Here is a 22,365-nt window from a genome sequence, read left to right as displayed (position 1 = left end):
TTTAGAGCTACACATGAAATGAAGTTTGCTCAGCAATGAAAACAGGCAAGGAGATATGTGTACACACATTTTTGGTTATTGGATATACATAATAAAAATAATAGCAAAAATGCTTCCCTGTCTCTCGGAGTTCAAATTGACCGTGCTGGATGGATTTTTATAGGGCATATACTTGTTCATGACCCCTAGTGTTCAGAAATTCTGTCCTGTTGGAGAGCTAGTCCCTTGTGGAGCCTGTACCCCTGTTAATAGCTCCAAGGTCAATGGAGCCGCTAAACAGTTTGCATTACTGTCAGGGTGGCCGTGAAAACACCACCTGCTGCAAGGGGACTTGGCAGCTGGGTCAACAGGCACTGTGGGAAGTTATCAACCTAGGGGGCCACGTGCATGAAACTTTGAGTGATGAACTGGGGCTCCGGCTGACTTATTGGATGAGAGTTACTCTATTATGTATAAGTTTCTTCAGAGTGACAGAGCCGCCTGTGGGCTCCATACACAAAGGACCGGTTTGCCCTTTTGAAGTGATTTTTTCCCCCTAAAACCAATATTTTAGCATCCTGCACAATGAAGAGTAGGGTGAAGTGATTTAAGAAGAAAACAAATCAAGCCAAGTGGCTCCTCTAGGGAGTGGGGAGGCAGCAGACGCGGTAGATTTGGATACTGGTCACAGAGGAGCTTGGGGACAGGGCGTTTCTGAAGACGGAGCTTTCAAGCTTGGAATTTGCATTGTTAATTTATAGACCTCTTAAAGGAAAGGGCCAGTGTCTTGGTTGGAAAAGGGGTAAGGGAAGTGTTGAAATACAGGAAGATTGGGCTTAGAGAAGGCGAAGCAAGGACTGAGGAGTAGCTTTGCTTTTCACATTCTGGAGAATTAACCCTGGGAACACCTCACAGTCGGAACAAAGGCATTTTGGTTTAAGTTCATCTGAAACAAAATTGACACCGTCTTGTGCTCTGTAGAGATCAAGTTTGGAAGTCACATAACTGTGTTAGAACTTTTAAATTTCCACCACTGCCAGGGAGCATTCAATCCTGATCCTTTTAAATTTGTTCGTTCGTTCATTCCTGCCACAGTCCCTATTTGGAGATGAACAGCTCTTTGGACCTTTGTAAGGTGAGACTTGAACTCAGGTATCAAGACTATGTTTTAAGTGCTTTTGCCTGCCGACCCAGTTCACACACACCCCTTAAACATTTGATTAATTCTGGAAAGGGTTAGCAAAGAGTGAACACGTAAGAAATGACTTGACTGTCTGAAAGTAGGTGGTAGGAGCTTTGTCACGCTACAAGGACACCTGCAGCCTAATTTTGGAAGGGAGAGAAACTGAAAGGTTGAGACAGCACCTGAAAATAATTATGGAAATGCAAAGAATGCAGCCCAACAAGTCTAGAGATTAGAATACACTTTAATTATATTATTCAACTCACTTCAGAGTCCCATGCAGTTAAGAGGCAAGAGACAATAATCCACTCGAAGTTTCTGATGGATTGAGGGGCACAGCACCTCAACATCATTGGGTAAAATGAGAGTCACTTCCCAAATCCTGTGCCCAGTACATCTATATCTGTCCCCTGGAACCTCCAAGGGTAGATCCCTGGGTGCACTGAATTGAGTACTGGAGAGTCTGGGAACCCAACACTGACTGACATCATTCTCGAGTCCAATGTGAGAGGCAACTTTCCCAACTCTGATGATGTCCTTGAAGTTCGTTTAGTGTTTTGGCATAAGACAGATTCTTTCCTGATCTGTCTCCCCAGGGGACAGCTTTTCCCTAAATTACTTGGGAAACCTGACCATATCTCATGTTTAAATTTTCCTTGTGGATGATGAGCAGTGGGAGAGGGGAAGGGGAAGAAAGAAGGGTAATGACAGTGAGAGAGCAGCAAATATGTGCGTAGGAAATGTACAATAAACCCTGTTATTTTATAAATTCGCTTAAAAGTTGATTAATTAAGATTTAATGACCTTTACTTCTAAAAGGCCTTCTTCTGAGGGAGCTGTTCCACTGTGAATAATTTAAGACTTATGCAAATGATTTTGCAATTTACAGCTTTAAACCTAACCTCATGTGCTTTTGCTAAATTTGATTAAGAGTTACTACATTTTATCTCTAAGTTCATTTAGTGTGCGCATGTGTAGAAAAATGTAACACAAATACTATGGTAAATACATTACTTCTATGATACCTTACATAGAAATAGATCACATTGCAATTAGTAGTATTCTCTTCCAGGGTCATAGATCAATTGACATATGAAAGTAATTTTTAAAATATCATAACAAATCTAGGGGATTCTCTAATCAAACAGCAATGGATTAACTATTCAATTTGAGTTAGATTTTTGAAATAACAAGAAATGCCCATATATGCATGCATATGAATTGTCACATTTGATGATGTTTTTTTCCTTCAGTTTTAGAAAATACTTCTACTCTGCCTGACCTCTTGAGCATGCCCATGCTAAAGATTAACTTGTGTGCCCCCAAACCATTCTGCCTGTGCAGAGGCATCAGCTCATACAGAACGCCAGCCCCTCTTGGGAAAAACATTGCAATACTAATCTCTGGCCTTCACATCCGAACCGTCAGAGGCTCCCAACAAGTGTTTATAAAAACAGAAGCTTTCTTACACCCAGTTTAATTTAGAACACGCTGATGCCTCTGTAGGAGGATGGGACTTTGGGATTCTATTACTCCCCCCACCTTGGCAAAGCAAACACCGAGCCTAACCCCGGCCCCACACATGACATGAATCACCAGAAGCCAGGCCTTCAGGTATGTCACTCTGAGACCACCCTACTAGAGGGGGCCCTAAGATCACAAAGCCAAGGTCACCCATGGCAACCCTGATAATTAGATTCTAATAATAGATCGAAGGTGTGAAACTCACCTCTACTCACCAACAGACTAAACAATCCAGATCAAGAGAGATTTGAAGGGGAGGGGATTGTTTCCCTATTGTGGGGAAGCCTCAAAAGCGCACCAGCCTTGACAACATAATGACACAACAGTGACCATTTTGAAACTAATTGCCTGAGGTCCGGATGAACCCCTGGGTCCTCTCTGCAGGTCATTAAAAGATCTGTTCTGAGCTCACATTGGTTTAGCTTGTGTCTGGGTACTGGTTTCGGCACCCCCTGAGTGTCTGTGTGATAGTCTTGCATCTTTGTTTTTCTTGGAGGACACTGATTTCATGCTACAGAGGAAAGCCGTCACTACAACTACATGCATACCAAGTGTGTCTCTTACTGCGATGTGAAGTGAGGGTATGTTCTCCGTGAGCAAGGGACAGAGACCACTTCTCACCGAGTCTCCTCTGTGTAGCACAGTGGCCAATGCTAACCTGTATTTTTCTCAGGAAAAAAAAAATTTATAGAAAAGGCAGTCTGTCCAGTTATGAATCCACAGCTTGTTTTTTAGGAAAACACACAACTGACAATTTACGAATAGTAATTTAAGAGTTGAACAGCACTGGGCTGGAGAGATGGCTCAGTGGTTAGAGCACTGACCGCTCTTCCAGAGGATTCGGGTTCAGTTCCCAGCAACCACATAGAAGCTTACAATTGTCTGTAACTCCAAGATCTGATGCTCTTACGGAGATACATGCAGGCAAAATGCCAGTGCACATAAAATAAAAATAAATAAATAATTTTTTAAAAAGAATTGAACAATGTCAATGCCTTTGGTTAACCTTTCCTATCACTAGAATTGGTTCTTGAGAGAAACTTTAACAAAGTTTGACATGGTGTTGGTGGATAATGAGTCCTGGTTAGCTCAGCACTTACTGGTTGTACCTATAAAAATGATTAGGTTCGATATGAACAGCATCCATGTGGCAGCGTGTAATTTTAGCAGCTTCCGATAGTTCAGTTCTCATATCAGAAAAATGATTTAGGATGACAGCAGAACTGTATATGCTAACAGTGAGATGGGGAGATGGAGCGGAAACAGCAGCAGAAAACACACACACATGCACATGCAGTAAGCATGTATTTGTATATGCATGCTCGCATGTATGTGGTGTGTGTGTGTGCACACATGTGTGCGCATGTGTAGGGAGGTCAGATGTTAACCCTGAGTATCTTCCTTGATCCTTTCCCATTTCATTTAGTGAGACAGGGTCATTTGCTGACCTGGGAGCTCACCCGTTTGACTATCTGGCCAGGCATCCCGCCTGGGTATCCCCTATCTGCCTCCCAGATGTTGAGTTGTGCAGTCACCACACCCACTCCACATTTATGTGTGCTCTGGGAGATCTGAACGCTTTCCCTCCTTCTTTCAAGACAACATTTTATTTACTAAGCCATCAAAATACATGCTATAAAGAACAAAAACATTCAAATCTTCCTTTTGCTGAACCAAATAACAAAATAACCCTCTACTTTCCATTTGCTTGGTTAGAGCCATAGTCGTCATGCGTGTTAGAAGAACAGCATGTGATGTGGCTCAGATAGTCACTGTTAAAATAACTTAGCTCGGGTTGGGGATTTAGCTCAGTGGTAGAGCGCTTGCCTAGCAAGCACAAGGTCCTGAATTCGGTCCCCAGCTCCGAAAAAAAGAAAAAAAAATAACTTAGCTCACTCAGCTTGCAAAAATAATCACACGAAGGAGGCGCTGTATGCTAGAACATTCCCCGTTTTCTCGAAATTAAAGATTTTATTGCTTTTCTTATACAAGAGCTGAGGCCATTGCCTGACATGCTAGGTCCTTTCCTGACTTTTAACTGGGAATGTTGACTCCACAAGTCCAGCCAGAGGATAAGAAGGACATGAATGAGCTTTCCAAGTCTTTCCTTTTCCTGGGAAGGGCATTATGTTCACCCCAGCCCACTGCAAACCATGCTACTTCTATAACACCTTTGAGTGAACGAAAGCAACTGAAGAATGGACATTGAACAGGTTCAAGAGGAAAAAGAAATCTTACCTTTTTGGGTCTATGATCTTGTAGAGTTTTCCATTGTGAGTCTGGGTCATACTCTTACTGCTTGATAGAATGTAAACCTCTCCTGTTGAAAGAGAAATAATGCAGAGTGAATTCATAGCATGACATCATAGCAAAGCAGCTATCGTGGCTCTCCACCCAACCTCAGGAAGACCTGATGCTTATGGACTGTGGCAGCAGCTTGTAATACCATCTCTCTGGACCCAAGACACAGCTTCCTCCCTGGGATCCTCATCTCTGCTTCTGGTCTGTGTTTATTCGAACCTTAGTGATTCTTTACAAGAGTGAAATGATATGTTACCTCAACTGGGATCTTCTTGCTTTCTCATGAAGCTGCCTAGATAAACCTCTCCCTTTGCCCATTCCTCCTTCTTCCTCCTCTCCATTCCCTTACCCTTCCTCTTCTATCTTCTTCCTTTCCCTTCTTCCCCTTCCTGGTGATGCCCAGAAAGCAAACCTAGAGCCTTGTATTCTAGCCAAGCACTGTGCCACCGATCAATGCCCATCCCTAGCCCTAGTTCTCAAAATCAAAGCCTGCCAATGACGTTAAAGTTACAGTACAGAGCTTATGAACTAGAAAAGTGTATCTTTTTGATTCCCTTGAGTAGGGTACAAGAACATCAAAGAAAAAATTCAGTATAAAATATTTTCCATCTGGAGCAAGAACAGACAAATCTCTTTCCTAAGTATTATATCCCAGTGTCTCATATAGGTCCTGTGCATGTTTCTGAGAGTTGCCCGAGTCCTTTATTAATCTCAATGAACGGCATGTGACTATTTCTTTTGATTTCCCCATTTTAATGTATAAACAGAATCGACTTGGGCTTTCATTACAGAGAGAATATTCTAACTTAGGAAAGAAACATATTCTTTCCTTTTTATGCCTTAAAATGTATTTCTGAGGCTGCAGGATCCTAGTCCTCATGGTTTGTTAGGGTGTGGTTAAGAAAAATGCCACAAAAGCTATACTGAACTCTGTCATTTAAATCAATGGACAGTACACAATTTCACTTTATAATTAATCACATCCCAATTTCAACTCCTTTTGTTCATTAGGCTCTGTGCATGTTTTCTAAAGGAAGGAAGTTTTCTTTTAGCTCATGGTTTTGGGATTGCAATAGGTGTTAGCCTGGCTCTTTTACTTGGAGTGGTCATCGTGGCAGGAAAGTATAGCAAAGAAGCCCTGTTGCCTTCACAGCAGCCAGCAAGCAGAGATACAGAGAAAAACGAGCTTCCATTACTCCCTTTACGAACACTGAGTTTGCGGTTGGAGAGATGGCTCTGAGGGTGAGGGCATTTGTTACTCTTGCAGAGGATCTGGGTTCCTTGGGCACCAAGCACACACTTGGTGTGCACAATCCATACAGACAAAACATCACACATACAAAATAAATCTATTTTTAAAGAGCACCGACTTCCCTCAACTGAGGCTCACATGCTAAAGTGTCACCACCTCCCAATGGCACCATGGCCTGGTGATGAAGCTTTGACAAACATACATTGATAAACGTGGCCCAAATACTGTCACATGGATAGTTAATGCAGTAATTTCTGCTCTATTGGCAAAGATCTCTACCACTCAGATTATTTTGCACACTTATTATTCTCAAATCATCAAGGAAAGTAAATAGTGGAGAGGGTAAGTAAGCTGCTGATTCTTGAAAATGTATTAAAGGGAGGTGGGCAAGTGACAGAATAAAAGGATCACCTTAGGACAGGAACACTTGCATAGAGGACAAAAGGATCATCATAGAACATACTGAAAATATCGGTAGTTATCAAAAGACTCTCCCTTTGGAACTTAATTTTCCCCTCATTTCTGCTTCTTTTTATTTATTTATTTGTTTGTTTGTTTACTGCTTTGTTTTTTACTTTTATGTAAACTCCAAAATATAAGCACGGTATAAAGACCCTTTGCAGAAAGGTTACTGGGAAAGAAGGTTTAAGTTCACCATGTTGGGACTCTGGGAGGTTGCTCTTGCCATGGATACATTCTTAACAAATGGAAGAGGGAACCATGAGTCTATAGGCAGAACAAAGTGTTCCAAGCAAGGGGTGAACCTAGAACTCAATGGGCAGTAGACACGATACCTAATTCATCTTCTCCAAATCCCAAGATGTGACCCGAAAAGTAGCCTTGACAGGAGCCGCTGGCACCCAGACAGAGTGGCTTTTCTTGCCATTGCTTAGTCACTGGGCTTTGCTGGAGGGTTAAGAAATTCCTATGACAAAACACACCACAAAACCCACAATGAGAATACACGTCGCCTTACAGGGTGCTCTAAGGTGTTTTAGAGTAGACGTTGAAATGAGGAATTGTCACACTAAAGACATCACTTCCCAAGGGAGAGGGGATGTGCTCTGCCATGTACAGGACCACTACGAAAGGACCAGATGAGGATTAGGGACTCGAGGGTAAGAGTTGGTTCAGAGGGGCCACTGAAAAAATTTCAAGAAAGAGCAAGCCCCTCAACACCTACTCTGAGAGGATGCTTCCCAGGCAGGTCTCAACTGCAGCTTGTGCTGCATGGGAAGGGCTGGGTACATGCAGGCCTGAGTCCCTGCCTTTTGCAGAAGCCAAGCATATCAGGGCTCCTCTTGCCTGAGCGTCAATAGCTCAGGAAGGGACCTCTCAGCATGGGTTTCATCAGCTCCTTACATTCCCCACCGAAAGACCTTGAAAATTTAGACTAAATTTTTATCCGGTAGTACCTACTTATCCAGACATATCGCACTCTGAGCTCAAGATTCTGAGGGTTTGACATTACCAAAATTCATAGACTTCCAGAGCAATTAAAAAAAAAACAGCTTTTACACTTTCTTTAAAACAAGTTTGGGAGTTAGGGTGAGGATAATGGGAAAAGTCAGAGGACGTCATTGCCTTTAAACACCATCCCTGTTGAAAAGAGTCTCTTTGGAAGCATCTCCTCAATTAACCTTCCAGATGTGAGGAGACACCATGAATTAACAATATTTGTGTGTCCAAGGTCTGGGTCTGGCTCTGGGAATGGACACTTGGATCATTTCTGGTAGTGTGCCTAACAATAGACATGCCGTTTGGTCTATAGACTTGTGACAATGGACATGCCATTTAGTTATAGACCTGCGGTATTAGGAAACACACCCATTGCGATCTCCGAACACGTAGCTTCCGTACAATCTTTCAGACTGGCAGCCTCTGTAAACGAATCCACCAACCAAAGGGCCGTTACTGAATGGCTTGAATTCTAGAAGAGATTGCTCGCTTTCTGGAAAAGAAAAATACGATTAGAGCAAATGAAGCATTTCCAGAAGTAAATGTGATACAGACCAAGTAATGGGTATTGTAATAATAATTGCATATTGTGTTCCGTAAGGCGAGACAGGGATCCACTGATGAAAATAACGAAACTGTCTTAATGGCATTCAAGTGTAAGCTTTAACGAAGCGAAAGCGCTCACTAGGCCTTGCCATTTCAACTGTCAGGATGTACTGAGATTCCAATACAATTCCAATCCAAATATTTTGAAATCATTGTTATTTACTGTAGAAGCAAAATACTTTAAAACTTGAGTTTTGAACACTAAATGTCTGTTAAGAAACGGTTCTGCTTACTTTTAGCAATCAAACCAGATCTGTCAAATCATGAAATGTTTAAAAAGTTTTAAAGGTTCACACTTTACTTGAAGTAAAGCATAGCACATAAAAGGTCTTTAAACCCACATTTACTATATTCTCAAAAACACTGTCTCTTCAGAGAATACCCTCGCTTGAGCCATGTTAATGGGTTTGCCCATAACTACAGACCTACAAGGAGAACAGTGTCTGCTCCAGGCGTTCCTTCCACCTCCAAGTGGCAAATTCACCTGATAGTTACTTCTCTTGCATTTAATGTCAAGTAAGTCCCAACCAACAGGCGGTACCTTACGTAAGAACCTTTGTACAGCACAATCATTTTGAAGTCCCTGTTCTTCCCTGTGATTATGATACAGCTTGAAGAAGACAAGTTTTAAATACCCAGCACTAGGACAGACAATGTAATGGAATGACTAAGGTCAGGAATACTAGAATCCGGCTGCTCCAATTTAAACTTTTACTATTCGGATCTGTGTGCTAACTAACCTGTCTTTACCTCAGACTCCCCTCTGTACAATGTGGCTCATACTAGGGCTGTCACCTAGAGTGGTTCTCTGAATGTCTTCACGGTGGGAGCTGCGTCAACTTTGGATGTGTTTCAAAATGCGTAAATGTAAGTTTGTTAATACCTAAATGGTTTTCTCTGGACGTTCATTTGATTAGTAGAATTTAATTAATTCTTTAGATATAATGAAAATCCATTGAGTTAGTTAGTGGCTTCAATTTTTTTTTGTCCAAACCACGTTATTCTTTGGTTTGGCTTTTATAAGGTGTACACACACACACACACACACACACACGCACACACACGCACAGACACATGCACACACACAGACACATACACATACTCACACAGACACACACACACAGGCATACACACACACAGACACAGACACACACACAGACACATAGACACACACACACACACACACACACACACACCCAGGAGACAGAGAGAGAGAAAGAGAGAGAGAGAGAGAGAGAGAGAGAGAGAGAGAGAGAGAGAGAGAGAGAACTGGGAAAAAGCAAAGTAACATAACCAAATAGCAGATGAACTAGCCCAGTGGCCTCATTCCCAGTGCTAGGATAAATAGCCCTGTTGAATGGGTCAATAGAAGGAGCAATCGATTTAATAATCTCAATCTATTGTGCTCTCTAACTCATAATAATGCTTAATACACTGTGGCCTTCAACAGGGAGTATTACTACAGCTTTGAAAAATACCGAGTGTTTTGGATTTCATTATCCAACTTTTTGTTTTTAAGTTCTCTGTAAATACTCCAGTAATCGTGTTATTAAACATAATGTTTAAACATTTTATTCCCATGACTTGTTTTTACAAGTCAATTACGTTGTTTTCTCTAAGAGAAATCCATTTTAAAATTGTTTTTATTAGAAACATTATTTTCCTAATTGCCGAGACTTGCATGTTGAGTGTTCAGAAACTTCTTACCTTTAAGGTTATTTTTCTGTAGAAAATGTTGAGACAAGTTCTATATCACAGTGAATAAAGGGAGATTCCTCACCTTGGGTCTTAGAAGAGCAAAATAAGGCCACTGACTTTTGAGAGCATTAAACTATTTGAACCTACAGAGAAGCATTCAATCTTTGGGGAAGATAATTAGGCGGAGGGACCCTGGGGGCACAGAGGAGTCCTTGAACCTTTAAAAATGGAGCGATTTACTCACTGGCCTCTGCCAGGCCAATGCTTGTGTGCTTTCCCCATGCACATTATGCAAACTCTTTTTTCTCTAGTTAATATGCTAAAACCAATCTTTACCTAAAGCAAAAGCAGCCACATCTGTCTCACTCACCGTAATCTCTTCCTTTTATTATCTGTAGAATTCTGGCCGACGATCTGTTCTTCCCATTGGAATCTGAGCAAAGTATTGTTAAATTGATGTTTATATCAGTGGGATGTCGATCCACGGCACATCTGCATAATAAAGAGGCAGATACTCATTAATTCCTCCCAGGGTCTCTTCCTGACAACGAAAGGAATACTCTGTGGGCTGGCAACCAGCCTGTGAGCAATTTAGTTTGGATATTCTTGAAACCACTGAAGGAAACATCCTGACAAGCTTGTTTACTCTATCGAAGCTAATGACCTCGGGAGTGTGTTTCTTAACTCTTCTGGCTATCTTTCTTCTAAAGAATGTTCTCACTATCTTAGGGACCTTTGTTACCTTATTGGTAAGGATTACCTCATGCGTAACTCATTGGCAGACTTTGGAAATATGAATCAATGCTACCATCAACTCATCTGTGCCGCGTGGCATATGTAATATGTTAGTATTAGAAATAGTGTGTTTCTTACATGGAAGACTTGCTTTAAAAAGTTACATACATCTATTTAGTGTGTGTGTGTGTGTGTGTGTGTGTGTGTGTGTGTGTGCGCGCCATAGCATATTGTGCGGAGGTCAGAGGACAATCTATGTAAGTCAGTTTTCTTCTTTCTCTCTGTTCCTGGGATTGAACTAAGATGTCCAGGTGCTTTGGCAAATGCCTTTCCTCACTGAGACGTCTCACCAGTCACTGAATGATTATATTTTCGTTCTAAGGGCTTCACTTGTTCCAGTCCAGGAACAAAGACACAGTTGCCCTGCGTATGCGTGAAGGTCTGTCTCCTCTGCCCTGTCCTCATGTTCTGCATACCTAATGCAGAGATCACACTCTCCCTGTGGTTCTAACTGAACTCCACAAGGGTCAAGGATCACTGTGTTCCTGATACCTTGTCTAGGCCTAGGAGGCCACAATATTCCCTGAGTGTTTAAGTGAAAAAGAGGCTAGGATTGGAAGAAGAATGAAACCTAGTGAAATGTCTGAACTCCTCAAAAATGTATCAACGACAACAACATAACCCAAACAGCCAAACAAAATTAAAACAAAAACCAGTGTTCTTGACACTTTGAGACCATGTAGTCTTTGTTGTTAGGGATGAGGGGTTACCATTCTGTGAATTATGGGACTCTTGGCAATCTCCTTGGCCATTGGATAACAGTGGTGTTACCCTGCCCTTAGCCCCTCATCCCAGTTGTGAAATCTAAAAATCTTTCTACACATTGTCTACAAATGTTCCCTGGAGGCAAAAACATTCCATTGAGCATTGTTTCTGAGCTAACAAAGTACATTAACTACTTATAAACCAAACCACTGGGCTATAAAATAAATTAAAAATGTTAAAAAATTGAGAGCAGGGGCTTCAGAGACAAAGGGTCACGTAGCAATTATTGCAACAAAACAACACAACAATGGAGCGCTCCAAAGGGCGCAGTCGTGATGAAGGAGCAGGAAATGGGACAGTTCTACAGTGACAGAGCCTCCACTGTCCTCTCTGAAAGTGACAACTTCAGTACAGTAACTGGCAGATCTGGAGACACAGGCACGTTGTGACTTAATCAGGAACTTTAGTCTCCACAGGGAGAGAGTATTTCTTATACTACCCCCCCCCTTGTTTTTTGTAAGATAGAGAATCTATGACAAAAAGAAGTTTGGCTTGTTTTCAACAAGAAGCAGCTCATGTCTTCCCGGAGTTGCCCGGGGGCTGTGAGTGCCACACCGTCCTCTGACTCTCAGCTTCTCATGTGCAAAGGGAGCCAGATAATGAGACTAAACAGCTGAGGCTATGGTGACGGACACCTGTCGCAGTTCATTTGTCTAAAGGCAAAGCAGAATGCACAACCCCAAGCGTGGCTGCTCGTGTCTATCAGGGACTCTTGGAGAGGACTGTGTGCCGATGCTGTCTCATTAGCTGCTCACTGAACAAAACCAATCTACTGGGGAAGATGGTAAGTGGGGTGGCGGGAGGGACTAAGATAATGTGCGCACCGGGCTTGCACCACTAATCCTTTTAACTTGTGGTCACATTCACTGTGAACTTATTAATTAGCCTTGAAACTAAAAAGGAAGATGGTGGGAGGGAGATGGATCTGTAGGAAGAACACTTCTTGTGCAAACAGGGGGACCTGAGTTTGATTCTTCATTGACCTATGAAAGTCAGACATAATGCAGTCTGTAACCCAGTTTTGGGGTCTGTTGAGGGGGGTAAGAAATAGGTCGGAGCTTTCTGACCAGCCACCCTCACTGAAATATCTGACTTCAGGTTTAGTGAGACATCTGTCTAAAGAAATGGAGGGAAAGAGAAAGCTGGATGATAAGGGGGCGGGGGCATCTGACCTACTCCTTTACTCTGCCCTCCACATGTGTAAGTTTGGGCATTCATACACAGCACACACACAAATAAAACATAAATATGCCATAAAGGTGCTGTACGGGGAGCTACCTCAGAGTATCCAAGAGTAGTACTTCCTAGCTTAATGACAGATTTATTTACAGCCAAAAGTGTTTTTAGTTCCTTTTCTCGTCATTAAGTCTCTCTCTGCTTGAGATTCTCTGGGTAGGAAACAGAATACAAACAGAATTTTCTTCAGGCCTCAGTTGCCAGAGAGGCAGGGCTCCATGGCACAGGCATCTTGCCACAAACAGGGTCTGGAAAGGGCCTCATCCTGTGTTTTTGCGCTGAGGCTTGGACCCCCAGGAAGGTAGCAAGAAAGCTCTGGCGGGAGGGTGGTGACTCAGGCCGCTCCACTTCAAAGTGCTGCTTGGTGGCGTCTGTGCGTTCTGAGCTATAGAAATGGAATGTGACAGTTTCCTCCACTTCCTGATCCCACCTTGAGTATTCCCTGCTGAACAGATTTTAAGATCTGTGGAGATGCCAAAAAGGAAATGAGCTGTGGACTTAGGCTTTGACGGAGCAAAGATGAAGGGATTATAAAAATAAAAAGTTCGAGAAATATTCACCTTGCTCATAGTGAACACTCAATAAACATTAAACAGCAATAATAACTAAGCCGTAGATGAATGAATGCGGCCGCATAGCCCTGAGTCTGAATGACAGACCCAACTGGACGTGGTTTTCATCAGAGAATGTCTGTTAAGGTTCATAGTTCTTTAAAGCATGCCTGAAATCCTGGACTCTACAGGTTCCTTAGTTTTCTGTTTTTCTGTGGTTCATTATAGTAGAAGCAGAAAACAGTAGACACGAATTCTTAGAATTTGTAAGTTTCTCAGTCACGAAAGACATTACTATTTACCTCAACTCCTTGAAAATGAACACTACGTCATCTTGCATTAAGGGTAGCAATGGCTGTGAGGACTGCGCAGGCGTGAGGTGTGATTCTTTATCCTTTCTGTGGACTCCTGACAGAGCCCTTAGAGCATACGTGCTACCGCTCCTGTTTAGCATACGTGCTACTGTCTGAACATACCCCACCATGTTCACATCCTGGAGCCCTGATCCCCACTGTAGGCGGCTTCGAGGACGGACGGGATCTTCCCAGTCTATTGCGCTGAGAGCACTACTCCTACCAACGGATTCATGCTATGATTGTGAGAGTGATTGATTATGATAGGAGTGTGTTCTGCATAGAAGGATGAGCTTCACAACTCTTCTCTCTTCCTCCCTCTCCTTTGCTCTCTCACCTTCCACCAGGAGATGAGGAAGCGAGAAAGCTCTCAGCAGATGCTGAGCAGGTGCCAGCATTATGGCCTCTGACTGCCCAGCATCCGGATCTGTGAGCTAAAACCCATCTATTGTTCACAAATCACCTGTATGTGGTATCCTGTTGAAACAGCTTAAAGCAGAACAAGTCCAACAAGGAAAATAAAATTTAGAGAGATTAAAGAAAAGAAAGCCAAATGTTATTTAATAGTAGTCTCCAAAGTTTTCTCTATGAATTTGAGTTTTCTCTTGTCTAATTTTTAACCTTCTTCACAGATGAATGATGGAAAGTGGGTTAAATACCTGTTTAGTTAATGGCCAGCATGATTGTAGAGATTCAAAGGGATATTACTCTTTGCTACTTGGTGGCTAGTATAAAAGTAAGATACTTTCTTCCTAGATCTCAAATTCTGTCTTGTTTTGAAAGCAGGCAGATGTCCTCACCTGCCTGGATCATGGAGGCCATGGGCAAATACTTCTGGAGGCTGGTTGGTGCTGTTGAAGTGGGGGTTACTCCGAGGAATGGAGTAAGGCACATTGCACATGTCGGTGTCCGCATCCAGCCTCAGCACAGAGCCTGTGAAATCACTGAGAGATTGGAAGGGGAGTGAGTACTTTACACGTAGGTTGTTTGTTTCATCTGCACATGTGGGACAAGGTTGCTCTAAGGAGAAAGTGCCCATCACATCATAATTTGACTCAAAATTTCTAAATTCCATGTGGCAAGAAGTGAGACCAGGAAAAGTTGGGTATAAGATGTGGGGGGGGACAAGGATGTGGCATAGTATGCTGCTTGCTTTGTGTGTATGCATGTGTGAGTGTGTGTGTGTGTGTGTGTATGGGTGTGTGTGTGAATATGGGTGTGAGTGTGTGGGGTGTGTGTGAGTGTGTATGTGTGAGTGTGTGTGTGTGAATGTGGGTGTGTGTGTGGGGTGTGTGTGTGAATGTGTGTGTGAGTGTGTGTGAGTATGGGGTGTGTGTGTATGTGTGAATGTGTGTGTGTGAATGTGTGAGTGTGTGTGAGTGTGGGGTGTGTGTGTATGTGTGAATGTGTGTGTGTGAATGTGTGTGTGAGTGTGTGTGAGTGTGGGGGGTGTGAGTGTGTGTGAGTGTGTGTGTGAATGTGTGTGAGTGTGTGTGTGAATGTGGGTGTGAGTGTGGGCATGAGTGAATGTGTGTGTGAGTGTATGCGTGTGTGAGTGTGTGTGTGAATGTGTGTGTGAGTGTGTGTGAGTATGGGGTGTGTGTGTATGTGTGAATGTGTGTGTGTGAGTGTGTGTGAGTGTGTGTGAGTGTGGGGTGTGTGTATGTGTGAATGTGTGTGTGAATGTGTGTGAGTGTGTGTGAGTGTGTGTGTGAATGTGGGTGTGGGTGTGGGGTGTGTGTATGTGTGAATGTGTGTGTGTGAATGTGTGAGTGTGTGTGAGTGTGGGGTGTGTGTGTATGAATGTGTGTGTGAGTGTGTGTGAGTGTTGGGGGTGTGAGTGTGTGTGTGAGTGTGTGTGTGAATGTGTGTGAGTGTGTATGTGTGAGTGTGTGTGTGAATGTGTGTGTGAGTGTGGGTGTAAGTGAATGTGTGTGTGAGTGTGCGTGTGTGTGTGAATGTGGGTGTGTGTGTGAGTGTGCGTGTGTGTGTGTGTGTGTGTGTGTGTGTGTTTAATCTGTCCTCTTTCGTCTTTGCCAGTCTATATGTTTTATGTCCTCATTAGACAGAGGCTGGAGCAGGAACATGGATGGATGAGGGTGGGGAGCAGCTGGCCCCAGAGGAAGAGACACACAGTGCTTGTGTGCCAAGGTAGTATTTGTAGCAGTAATTCTTTTAGGACAAACTTCATCATAGAGTAACCTCATGTTCAATCATTAGACATAATTTCTAGTTGTTGGTTCAGACCCTGTGTCCTGCCATTGAAATCCTGTTAGTGTCAAAAAGTCCTTGCTGGTAAGCAGTCTGTTACCTTAACCCATCCATCTCCTCCATGTCATCCAGTGTGATCATCCCATCCCCGAGGATGATGTACAAAAAGCCATCAGGACCAAAGAGCAGCTGTCCCCCAAGATGCTTCCGGTGGAGCTCTGCAACTTCCAGAAACACCCTGGCTGTTCTTACATCAACTTGATGGGGATTTTTCCTGCATGAGAAAAGGGGGGAGAACACCATGACTTTACAGGTATAATCTAAATCCACGGGAAAAGAGAGGCGTACAGACAGACACCCACACTTGAAATAGAGCTAATCAAAATGACATGAAAAATCCCACCAATCTCTATGTTTTAGGAACATCGTTGAAGTGGAAATAATTGAGAAAAAAATAGCAGACACTTTTATTTGATTCCTTTTACACACACACACACACACACACACACACAGAGAGAGAGAGAGAGAGAGAGAGAGAGAGAGAGAGCTGCACATACCACGTTTTAAGCCATGGGATGATTCTGCTGTAATTACTAGTAATTTATGGCAATAGTTTATAAACAGTAGAGGGATGATGAAGAAGAGAAAAGAGCACACAAACTTTGTTCCTCCATGCACATTAGTCAGTGATACCTGGATACTGTGTATTCCACAACCCTAAGGATGTGGTCGTGAGGCCCAATAGCCCACCGTTCCTGGTTGGTGGTGTAAGACACGTAGAGCTTCCCGTTTTTCTTGTAATTGGGGTGGAATGCCAGGCTTAGCAGGCCCCTCTCGTCTCCTCCCTGCAGTCAGATGGGAAACACAAGGAAACGTGAAGTTAGTTATGCTCTTTACTGTGTTTCCATTGGAACTCGAAAAGAGTCTTTTTCTTTCTTCTGGGTGATCTTTGCCCAACCTCTTTCCTCCTCTGCCTACTGCCCAGAAAAGGATAAAAAAGCATCTCTCTTCGTGGCGCCCTCTAGAGGTTAGAACAGGACGATTGTCCTGTGCAGTTATCTGTGCATGAGATGCTTGTGTCACTTTAATCAGTGACTTGTGCATGGAATCTTGGGAATTGAGGAGAGCAGTTTAAGCGCTGTGAGAAATTCTTTACTGGGTTACGAGGTTGCTTGTAGTGCATAGGAGACAAATAAAAACGGTTCACAATCAACAGTTACTTCTAATCCAGCTCACCAAAAAAAACCCCTAAAACCTAGAGTGCACTGCCAGCTCCCACTGTCTTGGCAATATGTTTAGAAAGCAGTTAAATTGCTTGTGTAATGTATAACCCTTTGTTTCACCCGGAGGCATTGACATCAGTTGTCACAACGATGGTGGTCTGCACATCATAGCTAGGTAGCAACAGCTTTGGCCCGTCTATACAGAGACGAGGTATTTTTACATGCATCCCAAACTCTGCAGAGAAGGATGAAGAGCTGGGAGGAGATTGAAAGGCCAGGGGGTGGGAGAAGCACTAGAAAGAAAGGGGGATGCTAAGAAAGAAAAGAAAAAAATCTCAAACGACTCTTGCTATTGTATGAACGTAAAATACTGTTTACGTTAGACATGCCAAATGATAAAGCAATTAAAATATCATCATGTTCTGAAATAGAAAGACATTTTATCTTTGTTTTCTGCTGATTCAGCTTATGGAGGTTCAATGTGGTCCCTAGCATCTGCTTTGCCCACAAGTAGTCTAGGGATGTCTGTCTCGGAATCGAAGCATCTGAAATGATCTAGATCACAAACGTAAGTTCCATATTCTAGGAAATGAGTGGGCATTTTTTCTTGGCAGTCCGGTGAGTCACCCACAGCAGCACATCTTTGTCAGACACTGAACTCTACAATCTCTCATCCTCTACTTACGCCTCCAATATTCTCACTGGCTTCGGCAAAGTGCAGTGAGAAAGTCTGATGTGTTCAATGGGGAAAGCCCTACAACACCAAACCTCCTTGCAGACCAGGGTCAGTAATGGTTGATTGTCATGTTGAGTCCCACTACACAGCATTTGTCACCAGCACAGTGCTGGGTGCAACTTATCTGTCACATCAGTCTGAGACACAAAGTTTTAGGCATAAAAAGCTCATTTTCAGTAAACCTTGTTTGGTTTGTTTCATGGCTCTGAGAAATTTGTTTGACTACATAGCATCCAAAGTAGAAATATTCAGACTCTGAGAGGTGCATTAATTATACACTGGCTGGAAACGTCCGGGACCTACTGAATCATTTATTTAAGAGTTAACCTTTTCGCACATCACCATATGCCTGATTTTAACTTTAATCATTAGAGTCAGATGCTAATGACCATGATTTATGAATGAGTCTCGACTTTCTGTGGATTATTTTGTGATGATGGCCTTAATATAGACTCCATGCTGGTGCTTTACTGTTCTCATCACTGGAGATAAATATCATTTGGCTGTGATCAGAAGCTGAGATGTATGACCAAGATTTGAATGTACAGCGTCCGCACATTTCAACCACGTGGACGGATTGCGTGAGGAGGCTCAAAGGTGGAATTTTGACCATGATTCATTCTCCTCCCCAGTACAGTCCTCTCTAACCCGGTAGGGCAGGTTAAGTGCTGCACGTCTGTCTCACCAAAGGCCGTGGTCACTGTAGAAAGCCTTAAGCCAAAAGGAGTTCTCTGTAGTCCCTAATCGAATAGTCAGAAGGACAGGCTGAGGAGGAGTGCAACATGGCTCAGAACTGTGCTGGTTGCTTTCAGGAATTAGTAGAACGAACAGGTCATAGGTGGTCAAATAGAACTGAGTTGCAGATACGTCACAAGCAGGAATGGGCAATTGATCACGTTAGAAAAGCATGGCTCCAAGGCCCTGGGTTCGGTCCCCAGCTCCGAAAAAAAGAACCAAAAGAAAAAAAAAAAAAAAAGAAAAGCATGGCTCACACCCATGAATCCAGGCACATCACAGACGTTTACTAAAGTGCCAAATCCACAAAACAAATGAGTTTTGAATGAAATAGATAATATATTTTTAAAAGTCAAAAATTCCAGTTGTCTTTTGAGTTCCATGATTGACATTTGATTAGTTTAGGATATAGGACCTGCTCTTTTCAAATTAAATTCTAGGTGTAAAACTGTGTTCTGGTTGGTTTGGGAACTTGACTATTTAAGCCATTTCCAATACAACTTTTTCCTGACTATGTTGGTGTGAAAAATTTCATGTGTTATATAAATATCATGGCTGTCTCTAATAACCAGCCAAGGCTCAGAGATTAGGAAGGTCTGTTGACTCTCCTACAGAACCAGAAGACTGAAAAATATCAGTGACAGGTGGTTCACCTGAATTAGCTTTTGCAGGAAAGTTGTCTACTTAATTAAAATGTGTTGGGAGCAAATGAAAACCTGCCTTTGATGTCTGCCTCATTTTTTACGGTCTACAGGAAGCACGCTGATTGGTGTGGAAGAATGACTTCATGCCAGGTCAGGAGCCTTATTACAACGATGCTATCAGATATTTAAGGCCTCGGGTCCCCCAACGTTGCTCCTGCCTTACACATTAACTGGACATGGTCCCAGCATAAGGGACGGCTGAAGACAGCCTCCTTAAGGCCTCTGATCCCACATCCTTTTTCCACCCAAGCTCTGGCCATCTGTGTCTACAGCCTGATTTCATTCTCCCCAGTTCCAAAGCTGCCTTTCTCTCCCCTCTGTTGCAAACCCTGCTAAGTTGGTTTGAGAGGCTTAGCAGAAAGAAGCCACCAGCCCTTACGTCAAATTCACGGGCGTCCCCCTAACTCCCTTCATCCTTCTTCTCATAATACCTCAGAGCTTATGGGAATGGAAACCTTGAGCTCCATCCAGAAATGCCCCGAGGTAGAACTGATCCCAGGAGCATGGCAGAAGGGGTGCTCCACAGTGAGCTGAGTTGACCTGGCTAATGAGGATATAAACACACTCACTGAATGGGTGGATGGAGGACGACTCATAGTCCAGGGAGTGGTGCCATTCAGAGAAAGCATGGCACCTAACACGGTGCTTTAAAAATCGGTGAGCCAATGTCCAGGGTGCTCGTCATTGCCATGGCAGACATTTCTTTTCGGAGCTTCACATTTGGACTTCATGATTCACAGAATGCTCCGTCCATGGGCAACTTGGGCTTCAAGCGACTGGGCACACGGAACGATGAAACACAGATTAGAAGCTACTGGGGTGAGGGGCTCCTGACAGTGCAGACGGTTGTCATCTGCAAAGCTCATGCTTGAGAGATTCACAAGCTAAGAAAATAAGTAAAGGAAGAGAGGAAAGAAAGCTTTGCCCAAAACCCTCATGCTACTTCAAGTAAGATCACAGTTGTGTGTTCTGGTTTCAGGTTGGGCATCTCAGGCTAGCACGGCAGCCTCGCCTTCCCAACACCACAGAAGTCCGCACAGCTCCACGCCAACCGCAACAGGATACTCAAAAGAGGATTGTTGAATGATTTGAAAACAACGTTCTCGAACCGTTTGGAGTCTTGAGATTGATCGGTGTTTCAGAGGAAGACAGTCAGAAAAGCTTCTCCAGGGACTTTCAATAAAAAGCCAAGTAGCTGCCATTCAGCTCTTGGGAGCAGCCTCACAGAGTCCACGCCACAGAATATGAGGTTAATGCCTCCTAAATCCTGAAGGCTTTAATGGACCAGATCTCCCCTTACAGTGCTGGGATAAACTCTACCCTCTGGAGCAGATCAAAGTGCTAGTCAATTCTGAAAGAATATTCTTTGTATAACAAGAAATGTCCATTTGAGAAAGAGGAGTAACCATAAGGTGATTATATCAGAAAATACATTTTTTTCTCTCTTTAAGGGAAATGTTGAGGTATTTGTCTTTCACACTGATACTTTCTAGAGAAAATGTTCGGGCTGGAGAAATGGCTTAGCCGTTAAGGGCTAGGCTCACTGTTAGGACCAATATAGGGGTTTAAATCTCGGCCAGCACCGTGACAGAACACACCAAACCAAAATGGTTCTACATGGAGACGTTTAATGAGAGAAGAGGAGTAGAAGGGAGGAGAAACAAAGGAGGCTGGCCATGAGCACATGGCGGGGAAGTGGGGGGAAGGGTGGGGGACAGGGACAGAGGGGAAGAGAGCAGAGATGAGAAGAGCAAAGAGATTGAGGAGGGGGCAAGCAACCCCTCATATAGTGTCAGGCACAGCTGGCTGTTGCCAGGTAGCTGTGGGGGTGGAGCTTAGACAAAATACCAACACTCACAACCAAAAATATAAGAAAACTTTCTCATTATATTTTCTTTGAAAGTCTTTAGCTGTATTTATCTTTGTGTGTATGAATGCCTTGCCTGCATGTGTGTCTGTAGGCGTATCATGGGCATTCCCAGTGCTCCCCAGAGGTCAGAAGAAGGTATTAAAACCCCTGGAACCGGAGTTAGGGGTGTCTGTGAGTTGTGGGTGCTGGGGACAAAGCCCAGGTCCTATGCAAGAGCAGCAAGTGCTCCTATCTCCTGAACCACCTCCCTGACCCCCTCCCTCTACTTTCGATATGGGTTATATTTGATTTATTCTGAGTTTTTATTTCTCTTTCATTTGTTCCATGCCCTTTGTGAAATGCTGACTTGAGTAATTTAGAAAGCTGCAGCAGGGAACCGGAAACAGAAGCACCACCACTCAGTTTACAGTTTTCCTTAGTGTTCTTGCCCACGCCTAACTGGCTGTCTTTACTTGCAGACTTCCTTCTGCTGCAACTCTGGTTGTCTAACATAGTCTCAGGGATTAGTGATGAGGGTATCTTTGAAGCAGGTGATTGTGCCCACTGCATGGTATTTTAATCGAGTTTTTCAGAAAGGCTACTCCAGGCAGGTGTGGTGGCATATGCCTGTGCCCCCAGCACTTGCAAGGCAGGGGCAGAAGTATCTGGAATTCAAGGCCAGCTGTCTGTTACATAATGAGTTTGAGACCAGCTTGGACTACCTGCTTCCAAACAAAACAAAATCCAGAAAAAAAGGGATCCTGAGCGTGATGTCACCACCTTTAACACGACCCCGTGGCACTCAGCAATGAAGAAGCATAAATAGTCCTATAATTAAGTTATTATTGCCTTGACCTTGGAAAAGCAACATTAATTGAGCAGATGTTCAATGAGTACCTATTAGGTGTCAGGTTTTGCTTGGCAGGGAGGATAAGAGCTCTGGGTGCTCCAGGAGCAGACACCACTGTGATTTCTGGGGGTTCTGTTCCCACCATAGTCCTTTAAGATGCTGGTGTTTTTGAGTGGTTAAGCAATGTCACATCATTAGAAACGGGCATTTCAAAACAACAGAAGTTGCGAAGAGTAGATAAATATTTGGGCCATCTTTTTCACCGAAGGTTTATGTGTGTGTGTGAATATCTGAGTTTTCTCAGGTACACAGATTGAGTAACTCCAAGACTTAGTAATGAGAAGAAAAGCTTGGCT

At 43.2% G+C, this 22,365-nt stretch overlaps 1 protein-coding gene across 1 annotated transcript in view; it reads right to left on the bottom strand.

Moving 5' to 3' along the window:
- Positions 1-22,365, bottom strand: part of Hhip (Hedgehog-interacting protein) — an 88,841-nt gene that overhangs the window by 10,591 nt on the left and 55,885 nt on the right. Inside the window, exons 5-11 of the mRNA NM_001191817.1 lie at positions 16,606-16,757; positions 16,013-16,186; positions 14,502-14,645; positions 10,372-10,493; positions 8,067-8,190; positions 7,034-7,164; positions 4,925-5,006 (exon numbers count right to left, since the gene is read on the bottom strand). Of these exons, the coding sequence (NP_001178746.1) occupies positions 4,925-5,006; positions 7,034-7,164; positions 8,067-8,190; positions 10,372-10,493; positions 14,502-14,645; positions 16,013-16,186; positions 16,606-16,757 (929 nt within the window). The remainder of the gene's footprint in view (positions 1-4,924; positions 5,007-7,033; positions 7,165-8,066; positions 8,191-10,371; positions 10,494-14,501; positions 14,646-16,012; positions 16,187-16,605; positions 16,758-22,365) is intronic.

The sequence above is a fragment of the Rattus norvegicus genome, chromosome 19, assembly GCF_036323735.1.
Source record: "Rattus norvegicus strain BN/NHsdMcwi chromosome 19, GRCr8, whole genome shotgun sequence".
Taxonomy (NCBI): Eukaryota; Metazoa; Chordata; class Mammalia; order Rodentia; family Muridae; genus Rattus; species Rattus norvegicus.
The sequence above is the reverse complement of the archived record's forward strand: the minus strand, read 5'-3'. Positions and strand labels throughout refer to the sequence as shown.